This window comes from Prunus dulcis, chromosome 2, assembly GCF_902201215.1.
Source record: "Prunus dulcis chromosome 2, ALMONDv2, whole genome shotgun sequence".
In the NCBI taxonomy this organism is placed as follows: domain Eukaryota; kingdom Viridiplantae; phylum Streptophyta; class Magnoliopsida; order Rosales; family Rosaceae; genus Prunus; species Prunus dulcis.
Window position 1 is genome coordinate 20,727,776 of NC_047651.1, and position 17,012 is coordinate 20,744,787.

Below are 17,012 nucleotides of genomic sequence, written 5' to 3' on the forward strand. Positions count from 1 at the left end.
CAAAAATGAATTCTTCGCGTACGTTAATGTCTTATCCGAATAATGTTGATTATAAAATAGCATCATAAATTTAATTACATGTCAAACCAAATCTTTGACTTTGATCCTTTTACTTGGTTCTTAACAATTTGAGCTTTTTAGAAGACAGTAAAGTCCGAATTGTTCTTTGAACATGAACAAGCAAACATCACAACAATCATCGTGGATCGCATGAAAGAAGGAAAATAAAAAAGAAAAAGAAAAAGAAAAAAGAATAATCCTTCTAGTACCTAGTTAAGTGGATTCTTAGAGTTGATGTGTCACATTTTGCACCAAAGTGAAAGTAGGAATGTGGGGAGCCACATGTTCCATTTGTTGCACGCAATACTTAGCTGTAAAATTATAATAATAATGTGCTCGAATAGCTTTGCTTAGATTATTGGTTTTGGCCATAAGGCATAAAGACTTTGGAGAACCAAATTCCGAACAATAAAATAAATTTGCTTCTAGGCTTTTCTTCTTTGATAGGAAAGATTTCCTTCATTTGAGGGATTGGATCTCCAACTAACAAGGCCACATTGCTCCTATCTCCAAGATCTTAATTGTAGTAGAGTTGTAAAACCAACCCCATTGAAAAACCCTTTAAAAAGGCTACTTGTAGCTTTTATCAATGATAAGAGTTTGATTTGCTATCGGGAGGGGGATTTGAACTTGGGTCCAAAGTGGAAAGCATAATGCTCTAACCAACTTGACTAAGTCCATGTATGCTGCTAGATCTATTTAAGCATTATTTTTCTTTTGATAGATGATAAATAAGAAATATATATATTTTAAATTAGGTTCAACAATTTAGGGATCAAATTCCACTTGTTAAGGAAAATAACTTTCCTTTTGAACTCATTAATTGGTTTCCTTTAAATCTTTATTTATGTCTTCTTCTTTTTTGCCTGGCTGGCGGAGTCTTCCATTAGTTTCTAACGACGTGGTTCTTTACAAGGGCCTTTGTTCATTCAAAGTCAGGATTGTCCCAAGGCATCTCGATAAGAAAATGAGCCATCTTTGATTTTATAGAAATTGTAGTAAAGTTGAAACAGAGGAAGGTCAAGGAAATTGCAAAGGAAAGAGTTAGTTAGAGCCCCAAGAGAGGCAAAGAATAATTAACAATCATAAAAGCATTGGTGTGGACCATTAAGATAATAATGAAGAGTAGAAAATGAGAGATTGAAGCAAAGAATTTCAATTCGGAATTTGTTAAACCCTGTTGCTTTTGCAGGAGGAGAGTGACCAAAGTGACCTGGTAGAAAATGATAAGATGAAAACATGAAATTGACAGAGCAGATGACTCAAATGCTATTGGTTCTCCACATAATTCAGACTTCACACACCCACTACTGATGAGCACATCTTTGTCAAAACCCATTACGGTTTACAAAAGAAAGAGTTGAAAGAGGAAATCATTTAATTTGGTCCTTAAATCTGGCAGTTTTTTATTCCTGCCATTAGTTTCTAGCTTGTTAAGTTTTCCTTTTCGCTTCCGCCAAATTACCTAAATACTCAATTCACCCATATGCTACATCAACTAGTTTGCTGATACAACCCACAATCTTGTCTTGGTGTGTGACTATTGTTTGGAAAAGAAAAGAAAAAAATTCTGCCAAAGTGGTCTTGGTAAGATTCCATTTTTACCATTTCTGTATAAGCAAGAGAGCTCCAAGTTCAGTATGGCACGTACAAGGGTCATACAACTAAATACAGAAAGCAATATATAATATCAGATTCCAGGTACAAAAAGAACCCACAGCAGAGTTTGCATCAAAATCAAATCTTTCACGTCCTATTGACAAATATACACGCATGGTGACACAACATCAGGTTCTAACACTAAATTATCTAATTTATGGCGAACCAATGGCATATTCTGCAGATCAGCACCTCAAGTATATCACACCACCACCTTTTCTTCTGCATTGCTGTCTTGGTTCCTGGTTAGCTATACCGTCTATCGGTTATTTCTTCACAACTGTAACTATCTTCTAACAAGGGCACAAAACATATAACCTTGCAGTATAAGGAAATCGTCGGGTCAAATGCAAATGTCCCAAAAGGGCATGGCTTCTCCATCAGATAGGAACGTCTCTTGAAATCATTGTTTGACTTACAAGCACGGATTCAAAAAGAAACGAACCACATCTGCAAAATGAGGGAACTCCCACAATGGAGGTGTTTTTGGCTTTACAGCTTTGTAAAATCACACCTTTTTTTCCTTTTACTTCTTCCGGCTGTAATAAACACCCCCACCTGAATAACCATGATATCTATGACGTGTTCCACCACCTCTACCACTAGTTCCTTCCCAATTACTGCCCCGGCCAGCAACTCTGTTGCCCCCACTCTGCATATAGTTCAAAGTTTGGTTCCCCAATCCATTAAGCTCCTCCTCTTCTCTATCATTATACTCCAAAACCAGCCTCTTGATGTCTTGTTTCTCTTCAAGCTCTGCTGCTTCTTTCTGTTTCGTACTCTGTATAAGCGAGCAATCCCGAGGGATGTACATCTGTTTCGTTTGTTGTTTGTTACCACGCTTCACAAGAACTTTCACCTGCACCTCCTTGCTTCCTCCAGAGACTTCATCCAACGCCTCATCTCCACTTTCCCCTCCAACCCCTCTTCCATGATGATCCTTGATGGAACCCTCAAACACATTCATTGGTATCGTCATATTTAATGCAGGTCGGCCTCGCAGCTCTAGCCTGCGTTGCTCCATGCTTTCCTGTGTTCATAAATTTTTGAATGGGTGAAAAAAACTGTCTTATTTGTAACCCTTCAGCATCATAACATCATGTGCAAAATCAAGTGCCAAACCAACAGGGAAAATAAGAATGCAAGATTTAGCGACCATGAATCCATTGATTTAGAATGTGCTATCTAAGCATGACAAACATAAATAAAAACATTGTGCAAGAGCATACACAACAATAATTTACATCTTACCTGCATAACAGCTTTGAGATCTAGCTCAAAATTTGCTTCTTCCTGAGGATCCAGCTCTGCAACCTTCTGTCTGACATGGACTTCATCATCCTCATCAGATGCAGGTCCACCCCCATCATCATCCTCCTCTTCACTGTCAGATCCATCACCATGATTCTCTTCGTCTAATTCTTCTTCGTCATGTCCATCTGGATCAATGGTGCCACTTCCTGAATCACTGTCACTATCTCCGTGGTCTCCATGCCTTACACCATTTTCCTCAGTACCATTCACAGACTTTTTGTTGGAGGTGGCCCTCCTTGAAGGCTTTTCAGTGTCGGAGTGCTTCTCATTATTGGCCTTGTCAGTGGAGACAGTACGATCATGCTCCTCAAGTTCTACTAGAGCTGCATTTACTTCGTCAATGGATGAGTATCGGGTCATGTTGGGGCGTAGTTCTGCAAATAAGTCCTGCAAGTGCTTTACTACATGAGTACAGAAAGATAAAGGAGTAATATTTATCTTGTTTACATTACAGATAATATTGATTTTGGAATAGTGTGTTTCAATTAAAGATACAGAACGGTATGTAAGAGAAGAAAAATAGATAAGAGGTCAGATTACCTTAGAATCCTAAACTATTTATTCCATGTTTTTCATTAGCTAAAGCAGAAAATAAAAAGGTCCTTCTATACTTTCACGCCTCAACTAAAGAGGTAGAGGGAGCCACACGACGGTGGGGTTGAATAATATGAGCCACACGACTGACCTGTATGTCAAATTCAACATCCAGTGGGAGTACTCCTTTGCTTAGTATATATCTCTGGAAGTGCATCAAGAATCGATCAAGCTTCCTCTTGGAAGAGCCTCGGTCAAAGTAGTGGCCACAGGTCTCCAGAAGAGTAATAACCATCCTAATGCGGAAACAATCTTCTGGTGGATCCAGTACATCTTGCTGCTATCACAGAAAAAGAAAGTATGACCAAACAAAGAAGATTCTCATATATCTAGGAGATTTAAATAACTTCTGATTTTATAGGAAAAGAGAAGAAATGATTAAAAAAAGAGAGGCCATTTTAGCGATGCCTTAAATCAAAAGATTGTATATATAGTATGAAAACATCCATTGATGCAAGTATTTGTGCACATAAATAGTATTGGGTAGCCCTTATATAAGAACCAACCAGTTCAAAATCCTCGGGGCCACCAACCAGTTAAATAGTTTGTACATTACAATATCATACGGATGAAAGCCGGAGGACAAATACGCATTTAAAAATCATAAACTATACAATCATGAATAAACATGAGTAATGAGCAATGTGTTATATACTAATTGCAGATTTCATTTTTTAGTACCCAAACCTTCACAGTATAATCACAGACACGCTTGCTATTATAGAATTAAAATTTTAATTTTGGAAAGATGTCCAGTGGTACTGCAATATTTCAAAAAATGCATTTCATTAATACTCCTCTACTTTTAGCATATAGTTTTCAAGACAAACCTAGCATTGAATATAAATGCACTGTGGTATCATTAAACTAGTTTTTTTTATAAAAAAACTAAGATAAAGACTTATCATATCGAAATTTCAAACAAACACAACGTGATATGAAAAGAAATATGCAATATGATGCTTTCATCTGGAGAAAGCCTAAGCAACGCTTTGTCAGAAAATCCTAAGCAAAATTCTCAAGTACTATCAATAATATCAGAGATGTTTACGGAAATAAACAAATAAAATTCATACCTCTTGTGTGCCATGGCCAAAGACAAGAATCAAGTAAAGAGTCTCAAAAATAACAGAAGAATCTACATGCTCATAGTTGTATAGCTCTCCTAAGAATCGCATATGGGCAATCCGTCTTTGCTGCATCCCATACTCATTTAATTCTAGGCCAAGCCTGATCTCCTCTAAAACCTGAAAGTAAGGATATAGCAGTGAGAATTACAGTGTAGACAAATTAGAAATATTTGAATTTGCACACACAAGCACGGTTCATCTCTGAGAAATGTTAATGTATATTCATTTCTTCCCTCTCTTTTTCTATTGGTATTGGAGGGAGGGGGTGGGGTGGGGGTTGATGATGCAAATGGTTTAAAGTTTATATGCCAAGACAAATGGTCCAATTTGTTTTTAAATACTTTAAATAGGAAGTTAAAAACTATTTATGGTCTGGATCATGGATTACGTATGCTAACAATTGGATTGCTAAAAACTCTCCCCCACGCCTCCTTTTCTTTCTCCTTTATCCTTTCCCTAGAATCATTGTTGTACTAACAGTAACGATTACCATTTAAATAAAATATGAGGCAGACAAATCATGAAATTGTATATTAAACCTCGAGGTTTGGTTGACTTTAAATTTGGTATAGTATGCCAATATTAATGAGTATCTAACAGCATATCACTTACTGTTAGATAAAACTTATTATGGCGACCAGCTCACCACTCAATAAAAAAGAAAAGGAACAAAAGAATGAGTTTGAATGATCTTGATCTTAATTAAATGATCAATTAGTGATTTTTTTATCTGTATTCTAGGCAGTAGCAAGGGGATATCCCTTCCCTTCCCCTAAACCCACTTCCCATACTTTGAGCCTCTGGAGGTTGACAAATCTAACGGAGATACTACTGCACTGCAAGGGGCAGCCATTACAAGTAAGATCACATCTACCATGTAAAATAAAATCCAACAAAAATATTTTTGGAATGAAAGAAATGACCTCATCAACAACAGATACAGCAAATTGATCATGGTAGCGACTCAGACCAGCAGTCAGCGAAGCAATCAAGTGGATCTGGCCATACTTCCCTTTGTGAACCTTCATAAAGCATTTTAAAAGATATGGCTCACATTCACCCCATGGTAGTTTACGCAGTTGCCTGAGCACATGCTCTATTGTAGACTTATCGAGATCTGAGAATAGCAACTTTCTTATATACTGAAAAAGACAATATGTAAACAAAAGGTTAATTCTGATGTTGGATATATCAAAATTAAATTTTGAAGAGGAAGAGTTTAACCTAGAAAATGATTTACACCTGATGCAATGGAGGACGGACTTTAGTGACTCGTGCGGATCTCTCAGGCGGTTTGCACAGGTAGTAAGCATTTTCAACAAGGGTGCTGTGCCGAGGATCTAAATTTTTTACATTCTTCAAACGCATTAATATTTCCAACATGTTAGCCATCCGCACAGTAGTTTCAGGAGACCGATACAGAAAACGCCCGCAAGTCTCAAGAAGATTGCAAGCAACATCAATGTTATGATGAGTGAAATCATCTAAACAAGCCTGGCAATAAGATAGCATTAAACTTCTAAGTAAACAGCTCACAAATTAAATGCCCCAACAAAAATGAAAATTTAATCTTAAATCTCAGTAACAGCATGGACAATACTTCAACCCATCTTTTAAATCCTGATTCACTGCATAGAAAGTTACATTTAAATAGACAAGTTATGAAAATGTGAGCAGAAAAGCCGAGATATTATCAGTAATGCACAAATTTAGTAGAACCTATGCATCAATTCTGTTCCGTGCATATTACCTTCAAACAACTAAAGACAAGACCAGCTGGTGCGATTTTAAACTTGCAGAGTTCTCCAATAAATCTAATGTTCCTAATCTTTGTTTCAATGTTCATTTGATCCTGCAGAAAATTACAATTCGATATGAAAATCATGAACTTCTCAAAATGAAAGCGATTCCTATAGAACAACTAACCATTCCTATTTTCAACAAAACACATTGCATGCAAAACTGACCTTTTTATTAATTAAGAAGTTGAACTCTTCTTCCAGCATTGCAAGGAGCATGGAAGATACATCCTTCATACAAGTTGACAGTGTGGCAACCATGCGTGAATAGTAAGGTAGTAGCTCCAATGATGTCCTGGGGACATTGAACACTGCCCTCACAAGCTTTTTCCGATTTGCTTTTGAATTTAAATAACAAAACTCTACCTGAAAATATACAAAATATCTTCAATGTGAATCATAACGACAGATAACCAAATGAGAGAGAGAGAGAGAGAGAGAGAGAGAGAGAGAGAGAGAGAGAGAGAGAGAGAGGAGAACAGTAGGAAAGCTCAGACAGGTATAATTACAGTCAACTGATCAATAAGATCACGGCTCACGCAACCAGGAAGCCTCTGCAGTAAAGCATCCAAATTTGTCCCTTCGATGCTTTTAAGTTTCTCTTTCTCGTTCTCTCCTTTTCTATCGCCTTTCTCTTTGTCCGGATCTTTAATCTTCTCCTTATCCTTTTCTTCCTTGTCCTTCCCTTTCTCTATGCTTTTGCCCTCCTGTAAAGCACCAACATCTGCAGATGCCTCTCCAGCATCTTCTGTAGTCTGTTGACTTTGGTCTGATTCAAGTGTGGGCTCCTTAATAATGAAAATTAAAAAATGTTCATCTGAGTAGATAAATTCAAGCATAAATTGTTACAAGACTAAACATGAATCTTATTCTTGCAAAGAGAGCAGATTTCCTGTGAAAACAGGAGATGAATCAGGAGAAAGATTGCAGAAATATATATATCTAGATCTAAAGGACCCACTTCAGTGAAACAAACAAATTCATGACAAGAGTCTAATTCCCACTATTTCAGCATGCTGAGGAAATCCTAATTAGTTATGCTGGTCGGTCCAGAACCAAGCAGAACAATCTTTGTTACAGGGGAAGTATCGATCATTAATGTTGGAAATAAGTAGTGAAACAGAGCCTGTACAGAAAATGCAGAGATTTGATTCCTTACAGTTGGTTGTTCTTGAGTCTTTGCAGATTGATCATTGCTCTTCTCCGCTTCTCCCAATAATACCGCCGGAACAAACGCTCTGGTAAAAACATACAGATAACAACTTACTACATTTCAGGTCAATTAACTATGAGAATTATAACGACTGACAAACAAATATCATATAAATGAGTTTGTTTTTTCCTCATTTGGCTAGTAAAAGATAAATCTCATTCAACTGAAGCAAACCTAAGATCTGGTAAGCACTCGTAGAAAGCCCTTGTATCTTCATCATCCCATATGGCTTCAAGTACAGAAGAGTCCTTTCCAGCAGCTGGAGATGAAGCATCCTCTCCACTAGTAACCCTAGTTGTATGACCATCCTCTGGCATTACTGGAGGCTGCATATCAAGTGCTTCTGCTAAACTGTGAGAAAAAATAATTTGTATCATAAGTGGGCCAAAAACAAGTAATTAGAGACTAATAATCAATAAAATTATTTAGTAAAATGGAAGGTTTAGGGAAATCTAGACCAAAGCTAACAACAGTTGAACAGGGCGGAATACTGGAAGCATTGTTTACCTATAGAAGTAAAAAAAAAAAAAAAAAAAAAAAAAAATCTAAAGATAAGAAAACCCCATTAGAAGTATTTGGCTGTTAGTGTGACTCAACTTGAAGAAAGCTGAGCATCTGACGAAAGTACATTCCAGATGTTGCAATTAGATTCTTTCTTTTTCAGCTATGTATATGTTTTCACCTATGTTGCTGTTCAATTTCTTAGCTATTCTCTTTGGTCTTAGTTTGCTCCTATTGTTTTCTTGTTATGGGTTGAGGATTTTTAAGTTTAAATAGCAAGCACCTAGCTAATGCATACTTTTGAGCGGCTTAAGAAAGCTAGTTACTTGTCCAAAAAATAAAATCAACCTTCCTCTATGATTTTATAACAAAATTAAATATCCTTGTATTTTCGGACGCATTTGATCCCATGTTCTTGACATTATTTTTTGAGAACCATGCAGGTTTTTGCTTTATGATAATTCTATGAAAGAGGGGCCGAGCAGTGATCATACAAGATCAATACAGTTGAGTTGAGCTCTCATAATTAAAGTATGCAAAGTTTAAAAACGGGATCCTGGATCCAATGTAACATAGAAGACTAAGCATCCTAACATTACCAAACCGAACAGACCTGGTCACCAGCAGATTTCTACACACAAATAATGAGAGTAAAAAAGTAAAGCAACTTACGATGAGACATTGCGGTACAATTGTTCATAAGATTTCCGCAGTTTCTCATATGAAGAGACATTTTCATCACTGAGCTCTCCTTTAGCATTAAGGATTTTAGAATTTTCGTGCTCCATTTGGCGAAGTGACTAACAGTATCAAGAAAATGCATTAATTACAACCAGAACCAGTATTCCACTATTGAGTTAAGGAAAGAGATATCATTAGCAAGAAATTAAATTAGAAGCTCTGTCCAACAAAGATAAAGCAGATGTATAACAAGCAGGTATAATAAGGTGCAAAATCAGGACCTCACCCCCTACACCCAGAAAGAAAGAGAGAAAAGTAAAACTATCTTAAGCAAGGCCGTAGAACTCTTACAGTATGCTCGGATTGAAGTAGTTCTGCTGCAGCATCATAATATGTTTGAAATGCCTTCCTGAAGAATTTCTTATGCTCTGTTGTGATATTAAGGCCCTTAAAAAACTGTGGCAAAATGTCAGGATAAGCACTATAGAATAGAAGGTAGCAAGTACTCTTCAAATTAAACACCAATCAAATGAATAAATAAATAAACATATTCACACTAATATATGGGATTCTCGTCAACCTATAGCCACCAAATGAGAAGTAACATCACATGGTAATTACAAAAGATCACACCCCGTGCCTATATGATGCCACAAAAATCAGTTCAATGGAAAGCCATACAAGGCAAGCAGAAAAATAGTGAAATGTGATAGATGTCCCAAATAATGAAACAAACCAAAGAGATTCATACCTCTTCGTGAATTTCTGGCCCAGAGAGAGGAAGGTTAATAAACATTCTTCCCTGCCGAGCAAAACTAGCAAGAAGAGTCAAATTTGTCTGAGTAGTATCCCGATCCTTTAAGTGTTCTCCACTGGTAAGATCCTTAATGATATTCACAAAAATACCACCATCTTCTATGACTCCAACAAAGAAAAGTTCCAAAAGGAGTTTCAAAGTGCTTCGCTTCTTCATGGCCCTCAGGTTCTTGTCCACGTCTAAGTCATCCCCAGACTTTCCGGGAAAGAAGATTTTCAAAAGACCTTGAAGTAGGCTTGGGGAGAAGTCTTTGTATCTTTGATGAAGCAGAGAGCAGATCTTTGACAAAAAGATGAGTGTTAGAAAAGTGTAAAACACATTGGTGTTACCCATAAATACTGCATTCAATAATGTCACTTATGCCATATAAAATAGACAGAAGAAGCTTGCAGGTTTGCATACTGGCTCAAACATACAGCACATTTGGCACAAGTGTATCTTTCTCTTCTCTCTATGAAAATTTAATTACTGCAAAAGCCACCAACATTACATACTAGCTGAAAATTGTCACCATTTTTTTTTTCCAGTAGAGACCCATATGATAAAGCATCCCACTGGGTTTTTTTTTCCAGGGCGAAAATATCACACTAGTAAACATCAGCAAACCATCAACTATATTCAGAATTTGTTCTAAATATTAGAATAGGAAAAACACCAAATACCCAGAGATATCTAAATGGATGCATATGAAACAACAGAATGAGAAGCAGGAACCTTGAAAACCAATACAAATAACTGCCTCAAATTGTTGAAGTCGTGAGGCAGCATATCTCCTATTCAAAGACCAAAAAACTAGACACAACAAAGTGACAAGATAGCTCAGCATCCATTACAGCAGAAATAGTACCAAGCATTTGACTATCATACAGCATGTCATTTCAGCGAGTGCCATCGTCTATTCTTGAATACGATAAGAAGATCCAGATCAGCATTTTGGAACCCACAAATACAAAAGTTCATAACTTGAAGTTTATGTAAGTCTGTAACATCTGGAAATAATCATATTGTTTCTCTAGCCAACTCACGGTGCAATAGCATTAGCTAATCATTCACCATAGAAAATCCTGACTAATATGTTGTAAGTAGAATCTTGGATAAATAACCCAAAGAACTTGATTAACTAAAACTACTAATTAAATATAGGAAATGGGGAAAAACAAAGATAAGTGCCTTATAAATTTCAACTCAAATCCATAACAGCAACCTGAACTGCTGCTTGTATGTCTGATGATCTAAGCTTGGCATCACAAATAGCAGTAACAGCTTCACTGACAAATTTGCTTAGGTTGACACCTCTCAAGTCATCCATCAGCCCTTCCCGCTGCTCTTCATTAATCTGCTTCAGTTTTTTAATAACCGCTGTGTTGCGCTTAATGCTAGAATCCAGTGTCCTAAGAAATCCTGTGTCTGTAATTCAGAACAAGCTGTCTTATTTCCCAGTTCATGCAGCAATCATACATGTCAACTAGCTTTCAATATGGTTTTTCTTTTGTTAGCCTTGTGATTATTTTGAAACAAAATATAAAAGAGATGACAAAATAAACATGTCAGCACAGAAAAACTTAAAAGATAAAGGCACGAAAAAGTATCAATACTTCATAGATTATTAGATATGTAATGTAGAGTATGACTTTGGATTGGACTAAGCAGCTAAAAAAAATCCATGTGGAGGACCTCAAGTAGTTCAAAAAAGGAATATGTTGTCGGCCCCAATTATTTCTAGGATCAAGTCTTAGTATAATTTAGATGCAGCAAAGGAGAACCTTGGAAAAAGTACCAGTCATCATTTCTCTATTTGCGTTTGGTCATTAGGCATGATGCTTTTGCAAGTTTACACAACTTTATTTCCATATACGAAGGTTTTCACTCATTTAATAAATTAAAAATTAGTTAATCATTCATTTGCATACAAAATACAAGAATACTGTTATCATCTGACCAGGCCTCTCAGGGTTCAAATTGCTTTGACGAAGAGCCATCTTTGCCTCAATTGATTTCTTGATTTCCTCAAGCCGAGCAGCAGCTTCCTGCAAAATAGAAGCAATAACTACCCTACTAAAATCACTTCTAAAAGACATACAAGTTTCCAAGAATGCGCACAAGCAACCAAACTGTAAACTTCATTTTCAACTTTTCATATACTACATTATTTTAACAAGTATTCTGCCTTCACTCAACTGAGAAACAATATAATATACTTATCAAGTACAATAGGATCTCAAACCACCACTTATAGGCCAAGTCTAAGAAACTCCTCTTATTTCAAATTAAGTTTGTGACTTATTAGTTGCTCACAAAGTTCCATCTCATACATGCTCCAAGATTCGGCAACAAAAAGAACAATGAACAAATAACTAAGGATTTCTAAAAGTGACTGATGCAGTCACATACCTCATCATCTTGCTTCCCATGAGGTTCACCCCCAGCACGGGATTCCTCCTCATGGTGATCCATCTCCCTACTTGTATTGACTGACAGAAACCTACATAACAGGGCATTGCATGGTTAATTAACACCCAAGAAAAAGACCATATATTGTGAAGAACTTATTATTATTTTTAAAAAAACCTTGAAAAACCTAACAGAACTGCAATAAAATAAATCCAGATCACCAAATTGCTTTATTTAACTTCCAAACCACCGTAATCTCATCGGTGCAAAATTTCACTTCAGTTTCACCACAGAAGAAGAACCGCTTTTTTCCTCACCATGCAACTTGAAATTATAGTATCTAGACTGGTCAATACACCCAGAAGCCCCGTTTCCCCAAAAACCCAAAAGCGAAACTGATGTGGTGTTGCCCCTAATGATCCTCAGATATACGGTTACAAACTTAAAACCCACATATACGTGCATAGGCACACAGTGGGAACTTATTTATAAGATACCACAAATGACAAACAATCCAATTGGCATGTAAAAATGGAAACTACAAAAACCCAGGAAAAAAAAAGAAAAAGAAAAAGAAAAAAAGAAAAGAAAAAGTCATCAAATAATAACTCACTCTTTGATTTAAGGCTTCAGAAACAAGCGCAAAACATTATCATCTAATATAAGCTCCCTAAAATTCAAATAAACTACCATATCATGCTCTAGCTTTGGTTATAAGAATTCCAACCAAAATGAGCACGAACCCTATTACAGCAACATGATTTTGATTCACAAATGAAGTTTACAAGGCCCTGTACGGCAACTGCATTCGCTACCGAGATCTCACCCACGAAAAAACAGGAATATGCATACACACGCCTCTCTGTGTGTGAAAGCGATAGAGAAATAGGGTTACCTGATCGAGATTAAGCAGCGACGTGATGAAGATTGCCGAGAAAGAGAGGAATACAGTGAGTTCAGAGAGAGAGGGAGAGAGAGAGGGCTAAGCCCAATGGTTTAGAGCAATGGGTATGAGTTGCGACGAGACGATGATCCAAATGGAAGAACCGACTGGTGTCAGTGTGTGTGTTCTAGGGTCGGAGTCCGATCACGGGTTTGCCAGTTTTAGACCACTTGAGAAATGGGTTGGGCCAAAATTTCAGTCCAATAGATCAATATTTCTTTCTTTTTGGTCCGAAGTAGACCAATAGTTCTTTTGTTGTTTAAATTTTTTCTTGGTCGAACATTTTTTTAATAATTAATATAAGTGATAGTCTAAATTATAAGATTAGAGGTATAAATGTGTCATGGGGGTTCAAAACTGATATCACTGATCTGCAAGTCAAAGTTCTTTTTCATTGAGCTAGACCTCTTGTTAACTTTCTGGGTCGAACTTTTGTTGTTTATTTTTTGGTCAGCAATAGTTCTATCTTATTCCTCTCTTTTTTCAGGGATTAATATTAAGTTGTCAATTAATTTGGATGGAAGGATATGGTTAGATAATTGATGACAGTAGGTTTCGTTTTGATATATGCATAATTGTCAATCATTCACGTGTGAACTTCAATATAATAAATTTTATTAACAAGTGCCGACTAGTACATATATATTTTTTATTCGTATTTATCTCGTTCCGTATTTACTAACTATGCTTTTGTAGCCATGTGCATTGGGACAAAAAGAAATTATAAGTATCACACCCCACCACTTTTGAACCCAAAATATGAGAATTTGGGTATTGTTGTTATTGGAGATCAGAAGTTTTATCAGTCAGCCTCCCCACATTGTTTTGGGTGAGAAATTACCTTATTACTGACCAAATGTGGGGTCTAGATGTCCTAGAAATGAAGTTGGTTTTTGATCACTAGAAACGACTAACTAATTTACTATAATAACTATAAAGTTTTGACTATGATATGGACTCTTTTAATTAACCAACTCCACCAACTACCAGTACCAAGGGCACTCCATCGTTCTAGAAACCATGGCCACAAACTTCCAGCACAAAATAACCCTAAAAAACCAAACTCATTCTCACAAGTTTAATCTCTACCATCCATTTCAACCAGTGGAACGTTATAGTAACCAAAACAGCTATATATAAAAACACCATCCAATTTTAAGTCACATTCAGAAAATAATCAAGGACAGCCCCTGTTGAAAAAGTAAGACAACCCCCAAACCTTCTTTTTTTTCAATTTCTTCTTGAGCTTCAACCTAGAAAAAACACAATTTCTTAAACCAACTTAACATGGGTCCCTTGATCAAGAACATGTTCGTCAAGGTCCTAGCAATGCTGCTAGTGGCTCTTGTCATATGTGCTCCATCGACACAAGCAGGCCCCCAAAAGAAATTGCATCTTACCAGGCACGACAAGGTTAGCAGTTTCGAATCCGAAAAACAGACGTTCAAGGTTGGGAAGCCACTCTACAGGGTCAGGGGCAAGAACAATGTTGAGACCTTAATACCTGCGTACAGAGTTGCAGGGCTGTATCGGGTTAGAGAATGACCAAAACCCTAATTCACGTCCATTCATGAACATTGCAATATGTGCCAAAGCAATTTTTAGATATGGGAGCTAAATCTTGAATTTATTTTAGTATGTGCTGTAATAAATTTATGATGGGTTTAATAAAATACTACGATTATCATAATAACGTTGGCAGAATTCTTTATTGTTGCACAAAGTCGATGTTTACATAACCAATCACATGTTTCAAGCACATACATAATTTGTGTCACACGTATCAGGGGCGGAGCCACACTGGGATCAGTGTGGTCCTAGGCCTCCACTCAATTTTTTTAAAATATTTTAAAAGTAATATACTATTATGTATTTCTATATGTATATTATTTCAAATACTTGTTGTGGCGGGCCTATTAAGGCAGAAGTAGGTGCTTCAAATTGCCCCTTTGATCAGCTAGTAAATGTCTTTGTCCTTTTACTTTCATTTATTTTTATATTACTCTATTTACTTAAGTTTACAATGTAAATAAGGAAGTACCTCCTATTTGGATTCAAATTAAAATACTAGAAAATCAAATTCCTACCAAATCAAAATATGAAAAATCGGTTTTAGTGCAAAATACGATTTAGTCTGAAAATGATGACTCATTAAGTCAATATATACTTCTTACTAAAATCCCATAAAATCAAGTTTTCTTATTTGATGTGTAAGGAATAAAAGCCTCCAAAAATTATCTTGAGAAAATGATTATTTCGAAAAACCATTTTTCATACTTAGTCAATATTTTTACATACAACATTTTTTCATATATGATATGAATGCATGAAGGGACCTAAGGTTTTTTTTAGTTTGTGAAATTTTGATATTTTCTTTCTATTGGATTTAATGGGGGGGAAAAGCTTTAAAGATATTTGCTAAGTCGCTACTTTTTGTCTATCTCTTGCAATTTTTCTTACTCATAATGTATTTGTCTATCCCTTTGTCAAGGAAAATTATGATTGCAACCAATAAGCAATATAATTCTTGACATATGTGATATATATACTATTTTTCGTATGTATTGTGAGTTCGTATTTTTGATTCTTTATACCATATAAACCATGTTACTGAATAAAACTAGGCATATGTAGCATTAATCACAAGTTTAAGAGATCAAATAAACAGAAGCATCTGATGAATTGCTCTGGATCTTATTCAGGATTCATAAGATCTAGGCAAATGCAAACCTTTCTTCCTCTCAAGGTCAACCTAAACAACCCTACTTTATCTGCACTGTCTAATAATGGTTCAACTTCGCCCAACTTTTATTGCATTGTTTTTAGACTGTATTTTTTTTTTTTTTTTTGGGGGGGGGGGGGGGCCGCGGGCCAATACGCTAAAGACAATTGAATTGAATGGAAATGGGCAAAAAAGAAGCAAAGCTTCCAACTGGCCACAGGTAATCTCTGTCGAGAGGAAACCTTTAATCTAAATACTTGCTGCATCAGCTTCTGTACTTAAATATAGACCTCTCAAAATTCAATGTGAATTAAACCCTGATATTTTTTTTCTCTTATTTGTTTTCTTGGGTCAAGGTTTTGGCAGTCAAACATGAGGCACACTACTAGGGTGTTGGGATCTGATTGGCTTTACATATTTTGCTGCCTGGTTGGCCGAATATGTTTCTGATTGTTGAATTTTCAAAGGGGCAAATAATTGGCTGAAAGAATAGAGGGCCAAAAGCTCATCAAACTGAGTGAGTGAGCTTGTTCACATTTTCTTGCGTTCAATCAAAGTTCGACTCTAGACTTAGTTTTCTTTGTTATTAATTTTCCCCATCACCATCAAATGACCTAATTAGAATGTCATCCCATGACAACATCTGTCTGCCTGAGGACCAAAGAGCTTTCTCATTCTATTCACCAATAAAAGCTTTCATATCCAGTGGGGTCTTGAAGATTGAGTGGTTAATTAGTTTGGATTATGCATGAACCTTGTAAGTCTGAGGAAAATGGGAAAATGCTGACTTTTGACTGATCTCCTCATACAGACCTTATCTTCTACTGACTCATATTTGCACCAATTAAAAAATATTTATGCTTCTAGAAAAAGGGTTACCAGCACTAATTCTGAATTAGCCCTTAATTGCATTCATTTTTTAAAATTAAGTTCCACCATCACTATCATTTCTACCAAATCAAGTGAATTCCTTGTGATTTTTTTTGACTGGCCTTGTTTGCTTGTTAGTTGTTTTCTAGTACAAGTCCATATGCAGTATTTCAAGTCATCAGCTCACATGTTATTATAAAACCTCATGATATAATTTTTACAGAAAAACCAGCTGTCTGATAGGTATCTTGTTGTACACACACACACACACTCAAATCAATCCCCACATTACAATTTTTTCCAGTCTTTAATTGCATT

The 17,012-nt window shown here is 36.2% G+C and overlaps 1 protein-coding gene across 6 annotated transcripts; it reads right to left on the reverse strand.

Moving 5' to 3' along the window:
* Positions 1 to 1,642: 1,642 nt before the first annotated feature.
* LOC117617665 (regulator of nonsense transcripts UPF2) lies at positions 1,643 to 13,239 on the reverse strand. Of its 6 annotated transcripts, none has more exons than XM_034347137.1 (18): positions 13,055 to 13,238; positions 12,160 to 12,250; positions 11,708 to 11,795; positions 10,973 to 11,175; positions 9,703 to 10,047; positions 9,303 to 9,407; positions 8,943 to 9,070; positions 7,944 to 8,120; positions 7,716 to 7,794; positions 7,066 to 7,344; positions 6,725 to 6,922; positions 6,508 to 6,609; positions 6,000 to 6,251; positions 5,681 to 5,899; positions 4,704 to 4,874; positions 3,719 to 3,904; positions 2,971 to 3,420; positions 1,643 to 2,749 (listed from the first exon to the last, which is right to left on the reverse strand). In XM_034347137.1, exons 2-18 carry the CDS (start codon positions 12,220 to 12,222, stop codon positions 2,246 to 2,248), a joined length of 3,549 nt encoding a protein of 1,182 aa, XP_034203028.1. In that variant the 5' UTR covers positions 12,223 to 12,250; positions 13,055 to 13,238; the 3' UTR covers positions 1,643 to 2,245. The 6 variants fall into 6 exon arrangements, with proteins under 6 accessions (XP_034203028.1, XP_034203030.1, XP_034203029.1 ...); XM_034347139.1 differs by lacking the exon at positions 13,055 to 13,238 and adding an exon at positions 12,773 to 12,791; XM_034347138.1 differs by lacking the exon at positions 13,055 to 13,238 and adding an exon at positions 12,381 to 12,472.
* Between the last annotated feature and the right edge of the window lie 3,773 nt (positions 13,240 to 17,012).

Excerpts from the sequence above, each read along its gene's own strand:
- LOC117617665 (XM_034347137.1), bottom strand. The coding sequence starts at position 12,222 with ATGGATCACCATGAGGAGGAATCCCGTGCTGGGGGTGAACCTCATGGG. Across the intron at positions 6,923-7,065 it reads ATCTTATTGATCAGTTGACT|GTAGAGTTTTGTTATTTAAA; the intron begins GTAATTATACCT and ends GTATATTTTCAG. Across the intron at positions 6,610-6,724 it reads ACTTCTTAATTAATAAAAAG|GATCAAATGAACATTGAAAC; the intron begins GTCAGTTTTGCA and ends AATTTTCTGCAG.